General features: G+C 29.7%; 1 protein-coding gene across 1 annotated transcript; it reads right to left on the reverse strand.

The window, feature by feature from the left end:
* Positions 1-15205: 15205 nt before the first annotated feature.
* On the reverse strand, positions 15206-18491 carry LOC108849732 (probable trehalose-phosphate phosphatase E). The gene is made up of 12 exons (XM_018623333.2): positions 18354-18491; positions 17987-18231; positions 17720-17860; positions 17092-17163; positions 16870-16962; positions 16679-16735; positions 16507-16608; positions 16259-16336; positions 16062-16131; positions 15791-15861; positions 15584-15676; positions 15206-15480 (listed from the first exon to the last, which is right to left on the reverse strand). The coding sequence occupies exons 1-12, from the start codon at positions 18355-18357 to the stop codon at positions 15424-15426; spliced, it is 1083 nt and encodes a 360-aa protein (XP_018478835.2). The 5' UTR covers positions 18358-18491; the 3' UTR covers positions 15206-15423.
* Positions 18492-21763: the final 3272 nt, after the last annotated feature.

The following is a 21763-nucleotide window of genomic DNA, read 5'->3' on the forward strand; positions in this document are numbered from 1 at the left end:
TCTTAGAATAGAGTGTGAGGACGCGTCCGGAATCAGATAGAGGCGGGCCGACGGCGTTGGATTCGTCTCGTCAAGAGCTTCAATTTGATATATTACTCGTCGTCTGGTTTTTCAGGGTTGAAGAGATCGATCGATTTGAAGTTGCGCCGAAATTAGGGTTTTTAGGGTTACTGGCGGAGCGTATTGAAACAGAGCGTGAGGGAGCGTGCGACATCGGATTGACACGAGGGTTACGGCGTTGGATTCGTTTCGTCGAGAGCTTCGATTTGATATGTGGCTCGTTGTCTGGATCCTTACGGTTGGAGAGATAGAGCGATTTTAAAATGCGCCGTTTTTAGGGTTTTTGGTGGTTTTGGTAACTCGGGTTTTTGGAGAACGTATCGTGCTGATAACGTGTTGAATAATGAATGGGAAAGATTACTTTGATCATCGACTAAACAGTCGTATATATACATGATACATGTAGTTATCCTAACTATAAGATAAACACCAAACTAGAAGTAGATAATGATGAAATAGAATATGTCGATCATATATATCGGTACATAACAGGATGTTTAGTAGTTTCAATGATTTATAATCACTTAGCATCTCCAAGGTTCACTCTATTTTTTACTCTAAAATAGAGTAACTCTATAATAGAGATGGAGTTTGTTCCAATGGTACTGTATTTTAGAGTAGAAAATAGAGTGATGAACAAAAAAATAACTTACTCTATATTTGGAGTAAATCTATTTTTCACTCTATTATAGAGCGAGAAATAGAGTACCATTAGAGCATTTTTAACTATAAACTCTATTTTAGAGTGAAAAATAGAGTGAGGTTGGAGATGCCCTTAGAAAACAATGAAGATTTCAAAATTAAAATATTAACTTTTCAATATATGTTCAATGCAAATATCAAAATATTAGTATGTATTTTCATACGATGTATAGTTTAATTTAAACGATATGAAATATATATATAAAAACCTATTAAATGAAATTATTTATTCATACGGTCTTATAATCATTGTATCCTAATATAGAAAAAAATTTAAACCTTGATCACAAAAGTTTATATGAGACTTTTAACAGTTTTAGTAATTTATACTCGTTTTGAAAAATTCAAAATACAACATATACAAAAAGTTTAATTTTTCATTATATGATTAATGTGATCGTGTAATTTATTTTAATAATAAAGAATTAAACAAAAATGATAGAAATTATATAAATTGTTATCAAATCTTTATTATTTAAGATTATTAATTGTCGTATATAGATTTTAGTCACATTAGTTAATTCCGCAAGTTTTATTTAATGAAAGATATATGCGACCAATGTAATGATAGAGAATATAATTTTTAGACTATAGTTTATATAAAGTGTTTTAGAATTCTTTGAAATAGGATTTAAAAGGCATACACAAGTGCCACATAGGATGTAGTCTTTTTTAATTTCTTACAAAATTGAGGTTACATTTTTTCTAAAAGATGTTTTTTTTTTTTGATTAACAGGGGGTGATCCAAAGGCTTTCTAGGCCCAAGACTAATCCCCCTGAAGCCGACGGCAACCCACGTATTCTTGCGATTTAACGCTAATCCCGGTGATCAAGTGGAATCGAACCCATGGCGGAAATTGCAGCCGGAGCCCCATTACCACTAGACCAAGACAACTTGGTTTTAAAAGATCTTCAGTTAATATACAGGGATTTCATTGACAAAATAAGCCCAATTTTTAAATTAGTTACGAAGGTTATTTCTACTTGAGAACAAAGTAATACTAGTATTTTATAAGCACAAAGAAAAAATCCGTAGATTCTTGAATATGATTTTTAAAGACGTTAAATATAATATTTGATAAAAATACATTTTAAATGCCTACGATTCTTTTTTAATGTCTGTGATTTTTATTTATTTATCGAAAATACGTAAGGAATCATTTCCTTTAGCCACTGCTACATACCAAGAAAAGGTTGAGTGGTCATTTTCACAAAACCAAAGTGGAGAAACAATAATTGTGTATAAAGATATTCCACTAGAAAGTGAAACAAATAGGTTCAATTATTTATTCAGGCAGCTTTGGAGAACTTTCACATTCTTAATCATGATAACATTATTGTTGCCCATTTTGGAATATATTTTTTCGAATATTATATGTGCTTCTGATTAATTTGAATATGACCTTCATCATATATATATTCAGTGGATGATGAGTTTGAAACAAAATTCATCCATTTTCGGTTGGGACTGCAATAAATTGTTTTAAGTAATAAAAAGTTTAGACTGTAGAACCTGTCTAACCTATTTCCTCTATGATATAATTAATTTTTTCTTAAATATCATAAATATTTGTTTCTACAAGTGATCAAATAATATATTCCGAAAATATAAGCTTTTTTAATTTTCTGTATTGATAAAAAAGTTAAATCATTTAAATTTTTAAAATTTTCTTTAACTAAAATGCTAACATTGCTTTGTAGCTTAATCAACTTAATACTTTACTGTATTGTTAAAGTATACCATAAAATATACATTTTTCTATATTTACTTCCTTTTTGTCAATAAAATTAAATTCTAGGAACCTCACAACCAAACCGGTTGTAGCTCCAACATAGTTTCAAACCAAACCAAGCTTAGTAACAACAAAATAAAAGTATAACCGGTGGTGGTAGCCTAGTGGCGCTTAAAGGATTTTAAAAACCCAATAAGGTGAACCCGGGTTCAAACCCCATCCGGCCACACGGATATGAGTTATTGCTTTCGACTCATTTGAATGCCCAGAAGAAGGTATATCCGTGGGCTATACCTCCACCCGGAGGTTAAGCTTGTGTCATCATTAACCCGAGTTTAACTTTTTTTTTTAACAAAAAAACAAAATAAAAGTACCAAATAAGCACCAAATTAAAAACCCAAAAAATGGGAGAAAGACCAATAGAACTCTTCATGTTTAGAGAACGGACAACGTCTATGAAATACCTGATAGCTAATTATCCAAGGCGATCTTGAAACATCCAAACTAATGCAAACCTCCATCCATCGTGGTCCATGTCTAGCCAAATATGATTGGTGATGTTGGATTTGCAAAGCACTAACAGCAATTGTCGAAGATACGTAATTCTCTTCCACTGAAACTAATACCAGTTGACATATCTCTATCTGGGATAAATCCGAAGAGAAGACTGCGATAGAGAGGCTGGGATCCAAGAAGGTTGGATCTCAACGATGACTCTGTTCACACGTATATCATTGATAGCTTCTAATACTGACCCGAGAGACACAATGTCTGCTTCTTGCTGGGATCTGATTCCTGCAAATGAGCGTCTCCTATGAAACAATGATTTTCTGGATGAGTCTTTTAAGATCCAAGCTGCACCTTTATTATCATTGTTTCCAGACCAAACCGGTCCAACATTACATTTGACAGAATCAGGAGGGGGTTTGGTCCATCTTTGTGAGGCTTTTTCTTCAAACACAATCTCAGGACCGCTCTGGGGGATAAAGAAATGCAACCGTAACCATACAGAGGCTTCATCTTTAGCACCAGTCAGAGTGTTGACAGGGGAATTCCTTCTTTTTGTTCAAAGCAGGACAAATTTCTGTTTTCCCAAATGTGCCATAGCATCCAAGGGAAAGCAAGGCGAATCTGAGGATCTAAGGACCTCTTCTTGCTGCAAGGCAAGAGATAATGCATATTCAAAACGTAAAGGTCTTGAAAAAATCTTCCGGAAGAAATGGTAATGATTATCGATCCCAAACTTCTTTCGCCAGAGGACAATGGAAAAGCATATGACATATAGATTCCGGGCCTTGGTGACAGAGAGAGCAACTCAGGTCTATAGGTATGCCACGAAAAGAAAATTGCTGCTTCACTGCAAGTGCACCAGACATTATATTATTTATAACTAAATAATTGGGATGATATGCAAACATCTCTATAATATTATTTGAGAAGTCAGTTTCCTATGTATCGCGTTCACGTTAACTCTCACGATGGTTGATTACATCGATACCCTTAATAAATTAAAAATATTACATTTAATACCTATTATTTTTTAAGTTTCCCTTTTGAAATTTTCCATATAACATATATATTAAAAAAGGAAAATTTTAAAATTTTAAAAATCGAATTTAAAAAACGAAATATATGTATATATTATAGGATTTCATTAAAAGGGAAATTTCACAAGATAGTAGTATTCTATTTTAAAAATATTTTTAAATAACATAAATTATAATTTTGAAGTAATAAATACTTATTTTATATCTATTGTTTCTTAGATGAAAAAATATATATTTGTATCTAATGTGACAAATTTCAGAAAGATAATCTTGATATTAGAAAAAAAATATTATTTTTTTTAAAACATAATTTTAAACAATAAAAATATATATCTATCTATGATATAATTTGAGAAGTCAGTTTCTTATGTGTTGCGCTCACGTTATTTTTCACGATAGTTGATTACACTGATACCTTTAATGAATTAAAAATATTACATTTAAATACTATTATTTTTAGTCTTTTTTTAAATTTTCCATATAACATATATATTAAAAAGGAAAAAAATATAATTTAAAACCGAAAATATATGTATATATAATACGATTTCATTAAAAAGGGAAATTTCACAAGATACTAATATTCTAATTTAAAAATATTTTTAAATAACATAAAATATACTTTTGAAGTAATAAAATACTTACTTTATATTTATTGTTTCTTAGATGAATATATATATATATATATATATATATATACATAATGTTATTTTGTAAAAACAAAATTTCAGAAAGATAGTTTTGATATTAAAAAAATATTATTTATTATAAAACATAATTTTAAACAATAAAAAATATATATTTTCAAAGTAATATAAATATTTTGATATATCTATCTAATTTATTAGATGATTACATAAAATAATTAAGTAACATAAACTAATCAACCGTATATCTAAAATAATATATTATATTAAAATTAAAGAAGACAACAACCAACCTAAATGAAAATAAAAAAATTAATCAAATTTTTAATATATTTAGAATAAAAAATATTATAGTTGAATGCAGTCCAATATACCTAAATGATAACTAAATCCAGTAGATATAACATATGTAAAATCATATGTCGAATTAAAGTAATTCAATATTATTAATATAAATTATGCATAAAAATTATAAATTAAATTTAAAATTAAAATATATAGCAATCAGCTATTATAATATTTTTTATTTTATAAATATTTATATCCGTGCATGAGCACGGGAAAATCACCTAGTTAAAAAAATAAAAGATGACATGTGACGTCGGTGGTCTTCATTTCACCATTATTCAATACCAAATCATCCACATCATCAAATTTCTTTATTCGAAATACTTATTGTAATAATTCCACAGTTGAATCCTTTTTTAAATACCTCCATTGTAAATTGTTTTAGAATAGTGAGTATAATAATATTTATAAATTCATTTTTTTTGTGAATTCTATAATAGATTTCATAGCAACTCCAACCATCACTAAACATGGTGTTGAAATAATACAAAATTTAGTGTTTTGGTGTTAAACATTATTTTTAATCTCTAACCACAACACCAAACTTCACACCAAAAACATTATTATATATGATTGCAATTTTTAATATTTTAATAATTTGGAACTGAATAATTATTACTTTGTCACAACTAGATTTATGTTTATTTTTTAAATTTAGCGTTTTCAATATTTATTTATTTTTTATTTTAAACTAATTTAATATTTAGTTTTTAATGAAACTATAATTTAAACTTAAAATGTATACTATTAAATATGATAATTACAAAATAAAATTATAAATTTATTTTTAATAATTTTTTTAATTTATTAATAATACTGATCTAGTGTACTATTAATGAAAAATAAAATATATTACTTAATGTTTAATGTGAAAATAAAAATGAAAATATAAAACAACATTAGTTGTTCATTTTAGTTATAGATTTGAACTAATTAATAAACATAATTTAACTATATTATTAAATGAAACATAATCTAATATAAATTTTTAATGTTTGATGTGATGAATAATGTGGCACCAAATTTGATGTAATACTATTTACATTACACCAAATTTGGTGGAATTGAATAATTTTTAGAATTTTATTGGAGATAAAATCACACTGAATTTGATGTTTTGGAGTCCTATTTGAGCTGCTCTTATAAAAAAAAGAAACATAATGGAAAAAATGTTGTTGATAACATGAATGAATTTACTAAACTAAAAGAAAATCAGCATAAACTAAATACTCACCGTATAAAAAGAAGAAAAGTTAGAATAAAAAAAAAATATAATTCACTAACTGCCTATAATAATAGAGTGGCTAAAATTTTATGTATATCATATTTAATATTATACCATTGGTTCTCCTTAATTGATTAGAATTGATTACACACATTTCTCATCTTCTTCTTTTCTTTTTCTTCTGATTTTATTTTTTCTCTATGTTCTTTAATATGTATCTTTTTATAAAATACAATTCAACTAAATAATTATGTTGGTAAAAATATACATATTTTCTATATATACCATAACTTAAGTTTTTTCAAACGAATATAAATTCTTCAGAAAATAAACATTTTTTGTTAACCAAGATTATCAAATTCTAACCAAGAGCTCTTGGCCTAATGGTAATGTAACTCCAGCTGGAGTGTTCGTCCTAGGTTCGAGTCACATTGGCCACCTTCCCACCTATAACTGTGCGTGCCCGAATGAAAGGCCTCGTGGAGATTAGTCTGGGTTTACCGTCTAAGATCCCCACGGTCATAAAAAAAAGATTATCAAATTCTATTCTACATTAATTTTCTAGAATAATACATATTTATCAAAATTTACAGAATCATTTATTTTTATCATAAAAATGATGGTTTGTGAAAAAAAATATTATACATTGTTATTTTTTGGAACAATATACTTTGTTCATATTATTGATAAAGCATAACTAACTATAGAAAATATTAAACTATGAAGTTAAAAGTTAACCAGTTTAAAAATTTTAAAAAATAATAACCAATTCTATATTCTATATCATCTACTAGAAACATTTTCTCAAAATCCTTATTTATTATCAAAATCGCCATCTCTTTTGTTGTTGTTTAATTTTTTTTCTTATCTCCTGTTTTTGCAACCTTTTTATTTTTCCTATCTGCTTTTAATTTTAATTTGTAAAACATCGTATATACTATACCATTTTGCTGTTCTAGATTATGTTATACTATTTTGAATGTTTCCTTTATATTTTAATTGTTTGATAGTATTAAATATAGATTGAATGAGGTAGATTATTACATTAAATGCATGCGTGCACGGTGCACTCTCACGGGTATGCAGAGAGAAGAAGGATATCCTTTTCTGGAACGTAGAAGAGAGTATACCTTTTTGTAACGTTGAACCTTGATTTCACCGTCAATGTCTCTATTGTATTTATGAAGTTTCAAGTAGCCACCACCAGCAGAAGAATGCCACAAATCAGCACATATGTCATCAGGGGCGGTCTTGAGCACAGCAAGGTGAAACATTGGACTATGGTCCTTTTTTTTTTTTGAAACATATTTACACTGAAAAAGGTCTCCAAATTAGCTTAAATTTTTTTTTAGTTAAGACCTTTCTAAAATGTTTCAGGTCTCCGATCTTTCAGAAACGTCCATGTATGTCATAGGATTCACATTGTTATGAGAAAATAATTTTGATTAAACTTTAACATCAGTAGTATCTTCTTTAGCAAAAAAAAAGTAGTATCTTCTTGTTTTGATGAATTTTAAGACATTAGAAAGTTATAATTTTGTATTAAATTTTCTGTGAAAACTGAATCTATTGAGTTGTTAAAGTTATAAACCTTCATGTATTTTGATAAATAATATACTATACTATTTAATTTATATTTTTTTCTATTTAAAATATCTATATATTGTGGACGTTGTGTGCTACAAGGTCATCAGACAATATTGTGTCAATTTTATCACATAGTTAGTTTGCAATTTTTTCTCCATTATGATCATTCGGCTAATTTACTCATGTTTTTATTTTTTGTTGGCAAAAAATGTCAGTCCATAAGTGTTTTTATTCATTAAAATGGACTGACACTATTTCAAACATTTTTAAGAAAGAAAATTTGAATGTTAATAATGAAAAAAGTGAAATCAAAAGCTTGGGATAGCTTAATTAATATAGACTGTTTTTTTTTCTCATACAAAAATGAGTTGGAACAAGAAGAGACAAAAAGTTACAATCAAAGAAATTGTTTTGTTTGTATTTATAATTGTTTTCACAGTTTTTGGCCTAAAATGAAGTAAAGAAAATAAAATATGTAATTATACATATATTTATTCTTTATAAAATGTATTATAAAAATTCTAAAATTACACTGATATAGTGACTTTATCAATCTGGTCATAAAGATATGTATATAACCCCTTAAACTCATATTAATGTAAAACGAACAAAGATTTATGAAAAAAAGTTGGAAAATAACAAACTTATCTTTATTTATATGCATATAATTTCACATGGTTTGTTGAATTGTTGGTTGGAACGCACGCCTATGCTCTCTTATTTATGTTTCCCTACTTTCCTTCGTACTTGGCGGCACTACATAAAAAGTTCATTTAAAATTAAAAAGGTCTTTATTGGTTTCTTTTAATTTTGTTTTATTTGTCGTTGGATAATTCACCATCCACTCAATAGACAGTTAGATTTCGGAAAAAGAATTTGTAAAAAAAAAATCCATCTTTAGTTTAGACGTGTCAGAGATGATAATTATTCAGGTAAAAGGATTGGTGATCAAAGTTTTGCCCCTTATAATTTTGGGCATGTGAGTGTGATTATATGAGCCACATGCACATGTCGCCAAGCAGTTTGGAGCATCATCCCACATATAGACACACTGGACTCTAGACGTACATACATTTCCGCTTTTAAATTAAATATTGTTTTAGGATTTTAGATCCACACTTACATTTTTTTTCCAAGAAATATATTGTACCAACTGTCGTTTCCTATATTTTTTCATTAGCTACATATGAACTCTCCAATATTTTATTTTCTACTAACAGCATCACTACAAACATTAAAGAAAGATTGTTTTTAATTGCATTGAAAGAAATATACTCCTGATAATTTTTTTAGTGTTTTCACACATATTAAGAAAACACATTAAATTATTATAATAAATTTATTGTTTTCTGTAGTTTTCAATTTTCAACAATTTTGGCCAATAATAATCCAATAAAACCAATTAATTTTTTTAAAGTTTGCAATTTTTTCATAGAAAACATAAAACAACCATTTTTTAAAAACAATTTTTTTTCAGAACAACCATCTTTTAGGAACGGAGGGAGTATAAAAAATGGAATGAGCACAAAAACAAACAAGATAACATGCAATGTTCGTAATCTGAGAACTCCTATCGATTATGTAACACTGGTTTGATAACTTAATCGTTTTTAATTTAGTTTAACTTAAAGGTTTTTGGCATATATATACTCTAAATTAGATGAAGGAAACAATTTATAACATATACAAAAATATAACTCATAAATAAGTTAACTGATACAGTTTTCTACTTTTAGGAAATTATACACGATATTTGTATATGATATTTGTACAAATGGTTTCAGTGTTAGTGATGAATGTCAATGGTAATTGAATATATTGGTTGAATACAGAGTAGATATTCCTTTTTTTTTGAGGAAGAGAGATTTATATACCTGAAATTTTTTTTCTCTCGCTTGCAACAAAGAAGGCGACAACTTGAGAAGAAAAACCCTAGCCCCGGTCCGGTGAACGCCGATACCGGAGGCTCCATCTCTCCCCTTAACCTCGTTTTCTCTTTTCCTTCTTGGTTCCCGTTCAATCCCTACCGACATGCGTTTTTCATCTGTGCCATTATAGTCTTACCGAGAAATCTTCTTTTAGATTAAAGGAAGGAAAACGGGCGGATCTATGGAGAAACAGCGAGGATGTGGAGAGGATGAAGCAAGGAAGGTCGGTTTTCCTCTCTGGCATGGATGGCTCCGTCGGCGTTGCATGTTTGGCCACAATTTTGGTGCCGCATCTTTCTCTCAATGGGCGACCGGCTTTTGACTCCGGAGACCACACCTTCTTCTTCGGTGTTGGCCTGTCGGCACTTGGATCTACCTCACATCTTCCGTTGATGTTGATTGTGGTTTATCTCCGGTTTTTCGGAGGCCGTTTGATTTCTTAACTTTGTGGTTGGTGGCTTGGGAATCAGATGAGATCTTGATGTGGTCGATTGATACTCCTTCCGTTTCAATATAGATGATGTTTTAGAAAGACTGTTTTATTTCAATTTACAGGAAATTTTGACATTTTGAGATTTTAAAGTTAATTTTAATTTTATTAGAAACTTTTCAACCAATTAGATTTATATTATATTTTTTATAATTCGTTTACTAATTTTAAAATTATATTTTTAAAATGATTTTTTTTAAAAATGAAGTTTTTCAAATTTGTGTGCACTTAGGCAAAACATCAAGTATTACAAACGGAGGGAATACTTCTTTTCGTATTGGAATGTTTAATGTTTAGATTTTGTTTTATATTTGAAAGATAAATGGTTTAGAATATAATTAATACATTTGTAAAAGTAAAACATAAATTAGAATGTAAAAATATGAGTAGAGAAAATTTATAACTAAAATAAAAAGTAATAAAAATGTATTTAATTTTTCTTAATGTGTAAAAAAGCTTAAAACACCAATCTGTATAATTTCTTATACAGAGGAGTACAAAAATGACACATTGATGCACATTATTTTTCTACTTCGACGATTGAGTTATATATATAATAGTTGATTACGTAGAAGAGCATATTTTGTCTTTGTCTTTCATTTAGAGTCACATTAAACATGTGACAAACTTTCCTTGGAGCCAACCTATATTTCGGACAATAATGCCCTTCCTTCCCTTTGCGATTTTGTTTATTTGTTTGGTTTATTTGTTTTCTAGGAGGCATTAGTTTGTTAGGTTTATGGCTTCAAGTGCTTTATTATTGACCGTTGGATCTTGATCTGGTGCTTTCCATCCAAAGGCCGAAATTAAAACTGGATCAGTAGGTCAGTTTGATGAAGACGTGAATTTATTGTGTTGGGTGTGGGGAACGGTCGCATACAAACTTATCACTTTTAAATTGTGGTCGGCGCCCTAAGTATTTATTCCGGAAACTGTCCACAAGTATCCTTACTTGTACTCCATACACAAAATCTTCTGACATATATATCATCCACGAAACCTTTGGATTGAGGATATTTCGTCCACAAGCTTTTCTCAAATCTAATTCATCCACAAAATATTAAGGAAAAAATATCTGGCTAGGCAAATTGTTAACGTATTAGAAATCCTAAAGAAAGTACATAGAGATAGGTTTAACATATCACATTGGTTGTGGGTATCAACCAAAAAAACACAAAATCCAGCTTGAAGGTGGAAAGTGAAAAGCCTAAGCTCGACCGTAGTAAGCAGGTATATGGAATCTGTTGCAGAAGAGATGGGGGAGTAGTTGGAGTTGGATGGAAGGGGTTGCTTTGTGGATGGGTGAGTTGTAGATAGGGGAGCTGTGTATTGGCGAGTTTTGGACGGTAAAAGCATGGTCGGTAAAAGCGTGGGCGGTGGTGTTGTGTACGGGAGAAGCGTGGAGGGAAGAAGTGTGGACAGATATTGACCGTCCACTAGAGAAATGTGGGTAGTGAATAGTCTCGGTGGGAGGCGGTGGTCCGGTTGGTTGTTACCTGAAAAAATGGAGAAAATGAAATAAAATTAACTATTTTTAATATAAAAACGGTGAAATCGAGTTTCTGGGTACGAGAAAAATAAACCAAATCCGTAAAAGGAAACAAACACAAAACAGTGTTCTTTATGTTTGAATCAAGAAATTGATAGTGTAGATTAGAAAGAAACTCGAATATGAAACATGTAATAGAAACATATAGTACAGGATCCGAATATATAAGGTGTAGACTAGGAAGAAACAAACCTTGCATGACTTGAATCTGAGAACCGCGGTGTTGATTCGTGAGAACAGTGAGGTTACGAAGGCGACAATGGAAGACTGATAGAGAGAGATAGTGAGAGAGGAAGAGATTGAGATGAAAGGAAGGAAGAGAAGGTGAGATCTATTTGACGGTGAGCTCTATTCGACGGTGGTCTAGGGTTCTTAGTTTCTGCCGCAAATGAGAGAGAGAGAGAGAGAGAGAGAGAGAGAGAGAGAGAGAGAGAGAGAGAGAGAGATAATGAGAGAGAGAGGAAGAGATTGATACAAAATGAGAGAAGGAAGATTTAGGGCTATGAGTTGATTGTGTTGGTATGATTGGTTTTAGATAAAGTGATTTCCGGTTTGATTTTCTGGTTTGGTTTCCTTTAATATAAGGGTATCGATGTTTTTGACTAGAGATAATATGTCTTTCAAGTGCAATGTGCTTTATTGTCGTGATATATGAAACTCAAAAAGTATCTTGGAAAGTAAAAAATTCTATAATATATCGTAATCTTCTGTCTGAATGATCACTATTTGTTTTTCTTTGAAAATTTCAAGACATTAAAGACATATGTAGCTGCTTCACATGAGATTCCTTCGGAAGATACATAATTAGGATATTAACTTATGCATTACTGTACAAAAGGTTCAACTAATCAAATATTTTATTACAGCACCTACTTAATACGATTATGCTAAATCTCCCATTATGAGTCATGTTGTCTGTATGATTTTATCTTATGTAGTCTTGCATGCCAAATGTTTAAATCGTCCTACCATTTATCCTTTATATAATAAATTATATAATAAAATACAAATCACCTAACGAATCAGAAATCGATATATGGCAAAGTTTAAAAATATAAAATAAACAATCAGAAAAAAATTGAATCAAGAAGAACTGCACGATTTCTAATTTTAAATAATCTTTTATATAATTTTCAGTTAACTTTATTGGCTATTTTTTTTTGCCAATCGTCCTTCTCCTTACTCAGTCTTTCCCTATCTTTCTCATCTCTTCATTAAAACCGATACAGATTTATGATTACTTTTATTCGAATTCATTTTTATCTATTTCTCAATATAATATTATATTGTTCTTTTTGTATGATCCAGGTCGAAGTTGTTTAGTAAATTAGTCATATGAGGATGGGAAAACGAGGCTCCACAAAAAAAAATTAAAATCAGACCATGTAAATACTAAAGTAAATATTTCATCTCTTTTCTACCAAATAACAATGAAAAGTTTCCATGTTTCTTAGTTTCTTTTTCTGTGAATTAATTGGTTTGTTATGAATGTATGGCAAAAACAAAATGCTAACACTTCTTGCAGTTAAGGAAAATGAAGATGTCATATCGACAGTGCTATGTGAAGAAAATTGAAGTACTGAATATTGTCAATAGAGGTATTTTGCTTATTATATTTGTAATTTTCTATATCTATTAGGCCAGTTTATCCTCAATTTCTGATTATGAAAACATATATTAATATTCTTCATCATTTATAGACAACCTCAGGAGAGTATAGCACGAAGTCAGGTTACTGGAAAGCCATGAAAAACCGCATAGAAACAGAGCCAGCTCCACATCACGCCGAGTTCGACTGGAACAAAAGCATCTGGAACCTCCACACATCTCCAAAGATTAAACTCTTCCTATGGAAAATTATGAATCAAGCTATTCCTGTTGGAGCCCAACTAGCAGCACGAAACATAATGGTGGATCCCAAATGTAAGAGATGCGACAATGCCGAATCTATTAGTCATCTTCTTTTCCACTGTGAGTATGCCCAAAAGGTTTGGTCTCTAGCCCCATATACTCACTGCTTGGACTCTAGAAGACTGGTAGATTTCGCTTCTTGCTGGCCTACACTGAGCAAGCTGACTTGCCTTCCACCCTCTAGCATCGCATCGAGACCATTAGCTCCATGGATTCTATGGGCCATCTGGACCTCTAGGAACAACCTTCTCTTCAACAACAAAGTAATAACGCCAGAGGAAACTTTGACTAAAGCCCTCTCAGCAGCTAAGGAATGGCTAACGGTTCAAACCGTTACTGCATCTATCCCTCGAAGCGCCACCTACTCCTCTCACCAACCAGCGCTTAACTGCATTGTTGTGAATATTGATGCTTCCTGGCACTCGGATCGTTTTGTTGCAGGTTTGGGCTGGATCATTGACAAAAGATAGAACAGATCTTCCTACATGGCGCACTGCTACTTTGTCAGCTCACCGTTGGTGGCGGAGGCACTGGCAGTGAGGGAAGCTCTCACGCTGTGCATCGAAAAGGGATTCCTTCGTGTGCACATCAAGTCTGACTCACTACAGATCGTAAAAGCCATAAACTCTGGCTCTTCCTACCCTGAAGTCTATGGAGTAATTTCTGATATCTGCAACATTAGTCTTGCTTTTGATTGTATCCGACGGGATCCTTTTCTTGGATCCGACGGGAAACAACAAGGATGCTGATGCACTAGCTAAGCAAGCCTTGTTGAATGAACCGTTTGTTGTAGCGACTCTAGACGTTGAAGTCTAAGTATGAATGAAGTATTTGGTGTTACAAAAAAAAACTAATAATTGGTATAAAAATTTGTTAAAAAAAACTAATAATTTGTATAAGCAAAAGTTTTTCCATGCGTAGCATGGACTCCATGCTAGTACTTAATAATAAGATAGTTCCCATTGTGGTTCATGTTGTCTGTATGATTCAATCCCATAATTTAGTCATACATTCCAAATGTTCAAAACGTCCTAGCATCTATTCATAGACAGCTCTGACAGTTTAGAAGCTCGAACTTATTAAGAAAAAATCCCTTTATATTTTCGGAGATAACAAAAGGAACGTGTAATTTTATTTTGTTTCCAAATGACACATAATCATGTGGTATTTATATATATTTCGCCTTTCACTTTTTTTTTTGTCGAACTAACTTTTTAAAATTTTACATTATATGCTACCACCACTAAAATGGGAAGTTTCTTTATAAAATGCAAGTATATGTTGTATTCTGGATAATCCAGAGTGTTTCGCCTAACCGACTAATTTTTGGAGCGTTTACTAGTGTCAAACAGATCCGATTATTGAAATGAGAATTAGATATTCATTTAGCATGGCCACACAAACATGCATATACATAGTACAAGATTTGATGTAGAGAATTCGATTGAATTTCGAATTATATTATTCGGACTTCAGAGTCAGAGAACCATATATTTCTCCATAAAATTATATATTTACAGTTTGAAGATTCGCATTGATAGCAACAAGGGACTAGTCACAAAACACAAGATAGAAAAAGGATCAAGAACCTCGATTTGTCTTCTTGTTTATTTTCTTAATCATTTGATACGTTAGAATCTTAATAAATAACAAAAAGTAGAAAATGATTCTCATGTACTTGTAATTTGTAAACTCTTCATTGCCCACTTGTTAACTTTTTCCATTCCACCAGACGTTCCAAAAAATCCATAACCTATTAAATTAATTTTTAAAAGGATTAATTAATCACATATCCACATTAGACCAAGAAAATACAGAATATTTATGTGTTATGTGTATAGAGTCAGAGAGCTTGCCTCGTCTGGCTCCTGCAAAGAATAAGAAGCATTGGTCTCCTTTGCGTATTTAGATACAAGGATCCCAAGACCTTGTCTTTTATCTCTCAAAATCTGTTACAATGTCACATCAGTCAATATTTATATAAAGATTAATCTAAACTATCTATTTAAATACCATTGAATAAATTATTTGTCGGGACATTAAGAATATTGATATATATATACCTTAAAGGCATCTTCGTCGGTACGATCATCTCCAATATATATAGGGAAAACATCGGTACAATTCTCATATCCTACACATGTCAAATGGTCATTTTAATTAGTGAAAAAATTTAGAATTTTTAACATCTAAAGTTCTAAACCACTAGGACTCTTTTATACCCCACCACTCTATGAAGTTTGTGGACAATGAATCTACAATCAATTAATTAGGTATATATACATAAAGTTTTTTTTGGTAATCATGTTAAAATATATATACATAAAGTTTTACCGAGGGATTCTAACAAGAACTCAAGTGCTTTGCCTTTGTCCCATTTAATGATTGGACGAATCTCCAACACCTGAAATTAAATCAGACCGAAAAAGTAAATAATCATGATTAAGAAAAATCTTAGTAAGCTGAGTCTGGGAGACATCCACTACTTATGAAAACAATATTTTCTCTCTAATTTTGTTAACTAAACTTACTTTTCTTCCCTGCGTAAGCATGAGCTTGGGGTAGTTCTTCAGAACTGATCGAACTAGATGGGCCAAGTCACTCCATTTCTGTTAGTTTATCATTTATATATTAATGGTGAGTTGTTTTAAATTATATTGCTATTACATAACAAATCAACTTGAGTGTATCTGAACATAACTAACGAAGCTAGTAACATATCTCTTATTACTTATATGGTTAAATTTGATATAAAATTTATGATTTAATTTGTCCATACATTTTCGTCTACGCATCGAAAGTGAACAGAAGCACAAAACTTGTTGTTTTCAACTTTGGCTCCTTGAATCGATTTTGTTTTCTCGACTAGTTTCATATACACCTAGAAAAAGAAAACAAAAATATTGATATAATTTACGGAAAAATCATAGTTGATCGATGTAGAATGTTACCTCACTAATCACCGGAAGAAACTCCGTCGCGGGTTGACAGAGAAGAGATTGGGTTTTCTGGATTGTGTTTAAGAAATGAGGGAAAAATGAAAATTAGAATTTTTCAATAAAAAAAAAGAAAATTAGAAGGAAAAAACTTTATTATATAGACTACGTTTTCTGTGGACCATTTTCTAGACATATATTCATACTTTTTTGTATTTGGAATTTTGCTCTGGTCCTTTGATGTCCATACCGTGACTTCCAGCATAGTACAACTCAGTTAATTTCACAAAATTATAAACCTGAAAAGAAAACGTAACTTCCTTTTGGTTAACTAATTGCGAATACGTTAAAATAAAGAATGGACGATTTTTTGTCCAAATAAAAAAAAAGAGTTAACAGTTTTTAATAACATAAAGCTTATATGATACCTTCTCTCTAGATCGCCCACTAACTATGACTGTTGGAAAACACATTGCAAGTTTCCTTACAGTGTTTCGCATCTGAAACAAAGAATTCATACAAATTGGAAACAAAAGTTAACTTAACAAATTGGAACATATAAACTTTGTATTTGTTACTACATCCACTCATAGATTTTCTCATATTTTTCACAAATATTAAGAAAGCACATTAATAGTTTATCATAAACTCATCGATTTCTTTTGCATTTATTTGTTTTCAATTACTTTAAATCAATAGTGATCCAAGAAACTCAATTATTTTTCGAAGTTTAAATTTTTTATTATTAAATAATATAAATTCATAGAAAGTATTTAAAAATTTGTGAATTTTTTAAAACTTCTATCTTGACGGAATGGTAAGGCTATTGTTTAACAAAAAGAAAAACTGAAACTTTGTTTCTTTACGGTAGTTATGCGTTTTATGAATTATTAGTATGTTATTTTACTCGTTACTGTTTATTTTATGTGATATTTTATTAGATCAAACGTAAAATACATCGTGTACTGTGATTTTTCTCGGTTGCTAATCTTGAAGGTTAGCAGGAAAAAAACTTTTTAACATTCTGAAAATTTTATTAAGAAACTGGAAACATACCTTGTTAGACATGAAAGCCCGATCAGGATCATCAACAATGGGAGAAAGAGTACCATCGTAATCAAGAAACATGACGATTTGTTTTCCTTCTGATATATGAAGTATTTCTTCGAACATGTTCAAAGCTGATGGATGTTCTTTCTACATAGTCACAATTTGTCTCGTTAATAACATATTTTGTGGTGTTCTATATATTATTTTCAAAAAGAAAACATATTTTGTGGTTTTATATTATATAAAGAAGAGAGGTAAGCAAGAAGACATTACAATCCACGAAGATTGGTTGTTGAAAGGTTTGAGATGAGTAGGAGAACATGCTCTCATGGAATCAACCCATGATCTTATTATCCCTCCTCCTCCTCCTCCGACGTTTTCTTCGTTGATCTGAAAATCTTGAAAAACTTTGGTCGCCGGCGACGTGTCTCCGTCGTCTCCTCCGGCATATAAAACTTCCGACTTAGAGATGATCTTTGTCTCCAACATTTTAGTAATATTCTCTTCGATGAATCTCACTGAGGAAATAAGATCGAAACAGAGAAGATAACATATCAGTAACCTGTGTATTTTGTGTGTTTATATACATTTCAAGAACCAAAAATTCATTATAAGAAAAAATAAGAACATAAAAACTTACCCATTTAGGATATAAATCTAAACCTGAATTTGAAGTTATAAAATCAGACTGAATGGTATGATTGGAGAGTAAGGGGATGGACTGATTTTATAGTTGCAGGAAAGTTAAAAAACATTAAAAAGTAATATTATAAACTAATGATAATTCAGATATTGTGTTTGTGCCCGAGTCGAAACCATCGAGTGCGAGTCCCACTATACTGTACACGTGTAGCCGGGTCCCTTAGGTGACTTCCTTGATGGCTTGCTTTGGGTATCTTTTGGTTATTACTTATTTGGGCGCTGGTGCGTTCCCATCAAGTGTCACGTGGTCCCGTCCAATTTGATCATGCTGACACCAGAATAAATAGATATTTATTTTTCGAAAGAATAAAACGATTTTTTATTTATTTTTTTCCATGACATATTTACACATTCCTTTTAAACATAAAGTTTCTAAATAATGTCTTTTTATTTTTAAATTTAAAATAAGTTAATCAATCAATAGAAGCTGCAAAAAGCATTGGTTACATAGTTTTTAATAAATTTGGAGTTTGTATAAGAATATGAAAATATTGTATTTAAAAGAAATTTGAAACATTTTTTTTTGATAAAAAAATGTTTCTACAACTTAATAATCGAAACATAATTTTTATATTTCTACAACTTAATAGTATCAAAATAGTTCGAACATCTACACCAAAGAAGTATAATTACAAAACAAATGTCATATGAATATATATATATATATATATATTTATATATATATATATATGTGTGAGATAATTTATCCAATTTCAAATTAGATGCAGTGCCGGTCTAAGGGTTTATAATGCTCCAAGCCAGGTTTAAAATTCATGTCTCTATACATATTATATCAAGATCACAAAATAATATCAAACAACAAAAAATTCCAATTTTATAAACAGTTTATAAAAACTTTTATTGTTGAAACATAATTTATTTTATATTTTTTACGTAAAATCATCCACTATATATAGTTAAGTCTTTCAATCATAGTTCTTTCAATAGAGAACATATAAATTCTGTTTAACATCTTTTGTGATATGGTAGAATACCAATTTTTTATCAGTTTTAATTTCAAAAAACTTTTTTCAGTTATGGTGACTAATATCATAATGGTTAATAATATACGATAAGTAATTTATAAGTTTTGATGACAATCTTCTGGTTTTTTTAAAAACTTAAGCACTTCAATATGATAGGCTTTCAAACTTCACATATCTTAATTTTCGAAGAATCTTCAGTTCTATAAATAAATCATCTCGAGTTATGCATGAATCCATACCATTCCGTAAATAATTGATAAAAAACTTACAATTATATATTAAAACTTATAAAACCAGAACAAAGATTTATAAAGTCATTTATATTGACTTAAAAACTATATTATAAAATTTAATAAAAAATTTAAAATCTTTTATGAAGGTTTCTGAATCATTTAGAAGATACAGTAAATTATTTTCATATATACAAAAATAAAAAGTATATTAATTCTAATGGAAGTTACAATAGTTGTATCTTAGAATGTTCTATATACATCATACTTAATATTTTTATAATTGATACAATATTAACTCTAATTCTATGAGAATAATCATTTAAACTTTACTAAATAACACCCAAAATTAATATTTACCTAAAAATTTCTATAATTTTTTTTTTAAAAAATACTAATAAAAACTTTTTTAAAAAAATATGCTTATGTAATTCGGATGTACTAATCGATGATTTGGGTGGCTTGCCTTCTGGATCAGTACTGATTAGATGTGTTCTCAGGAGAAAAAAAAGAACTTCTTACTCTTCTATTCAAAAATATATGCTATTATGTTTATGTAAAAACCATCTTTCACATCATTCACCGTAACAACTTGTTACCAAAACTATTAGTTATCATCTTCTGTTGTGCGATTGTATAGTTCATGATCCAGATAACTACTTCCACTTTAGATTGTACACGAGAGAAACTTATATATTCTATTAATTCTTCAACATGTCCAATTGATATGAAGTTGTGTCCAATAATTATTTTTCTATGTTACATACTTAAACATATATTTTCTAACTACATCCTAATATACGTTTTATAACCACCCTTTAAATGAAATCCATAATTATCCCTATCAACTTCTAATATACGTTTTATAACCACCTTTTAAATGAAATCCATAATTATCGCTATCAACTTCTTTCTAATACACAAATCCTACGGTTACATATAAAAATAATCATTACTGTGACATTAGTATATTATTTCGCTATGTTTGCTCATTTTGTCAGTATACAGACCAAATAATCTTAATGTTATTCAATAATCTTAATTTTTATTTCGAAAATTTCAACATTTTCTTTGATTAATATAACATGTTACTTTATATATCAATACTATTAATTTTGGATCATGTCCCATTGATATTAGTCGAATCATAAATTTGGTTCAACTATTTGAAAAATCGATTTACGGATGCGGGTTATGAGTATTTTATTCAGGGTTGGTGCGGATTGGTAGATTTTGGATTGCGGGTACCCACCGATCCAAAAAGTATTTAAAAAAAAAACAAAGTAAACACTTTTTAAAAATATTGTAATTTAAAAAAAAAAAATTTATAAGTTATATTTTTTTATTATAAATATATTTTTATATTTTTATAATAATTAAATTAAATAATTATTTTCGAAAATAAATTATAATCCGCGGATATCAGCAAAATTAAATGGGGCATGTGCTGGTACAAATTATTTGTTCACGGATTGTGCGGATCATATTTTTGACCAAAACAAAATTGAATCCCGCGGATTGACGGGTTCGACCGGCAATATACCGAGATCAATTTTTAAATTGCTATTATTTAATAAAATATATCTATATTCTATTAAAACACAAGTGTGACCTATTGATGTAAGGTTATGTCCAATTATTTTTTTAATTTAAATATAAAACAAGTTATATAACTTTTTTTTGGCAATGTTAGTTGTAACTATAACTATTTTTTCCAATAAAACAACTTTTGCAATCTCTACTTTTAGTTCCATTTTTTTAGGAACCCACTTCCAAACAAATATATTCAGCCACGGTTAGAAATATCAATATTATTATTATTTCTTACTTTAAGTCATACCAAATGGCAATGCGATGGTTTTATCTATTATGATAAAAATAATGGTTCGACATTTGTGTCAATTGTTATATTACTCCTCCTCATTTCCAGATATATATTTGTTTCTCTTTTTGGTTTGACTAATAACCTACTAATCTATTTATCTATTTATTAAAATTTAGACTATTACAACATAATTTACATCTCAATCCAAGAAATTATGATTTATTCAATCATACATTAACTTATTCAAATTTTAAATATTTTACACAGATGTTAAGTATACCAATTAACAAAACAGATGATGTTAAAA

The sequence above is a fragment of the Raphanus sativus genome, chromosome 4, assembly GCF_000801105.2.
Source record: "Raphanus sativus cultivar WK10039 chromosome 4, ASM80110v3, whole genome shotgun sequence".
NCBI classification, from domain to species: Eukaryota; Viridiplantae; Streptophyta; class Magnoliopsida; order Brassicales; family Brassicaceae; genus Raphanus; species Raphanus sativus.

Bases quoted from the DNA above. Each gene is read 5' to 3' on its own strand.
- LOC108849732 (XM_018623333.2), bottom strand. The intron at 16,963-17,091 runs GTATCATATAAG...TTTTCTTTTCAG, and splicing joins GTGGGCGATCTAGAGAGAAG to GTTTATAATTTTGTGAAATT. The intron at 16,132-16,258 runs GTAAGTTTAGTT...ATTTAATTTCAG, and splicing joins TGCTTACGCAGGGAAGAAAA to GTGTTGGAGATTCGTCCAAT.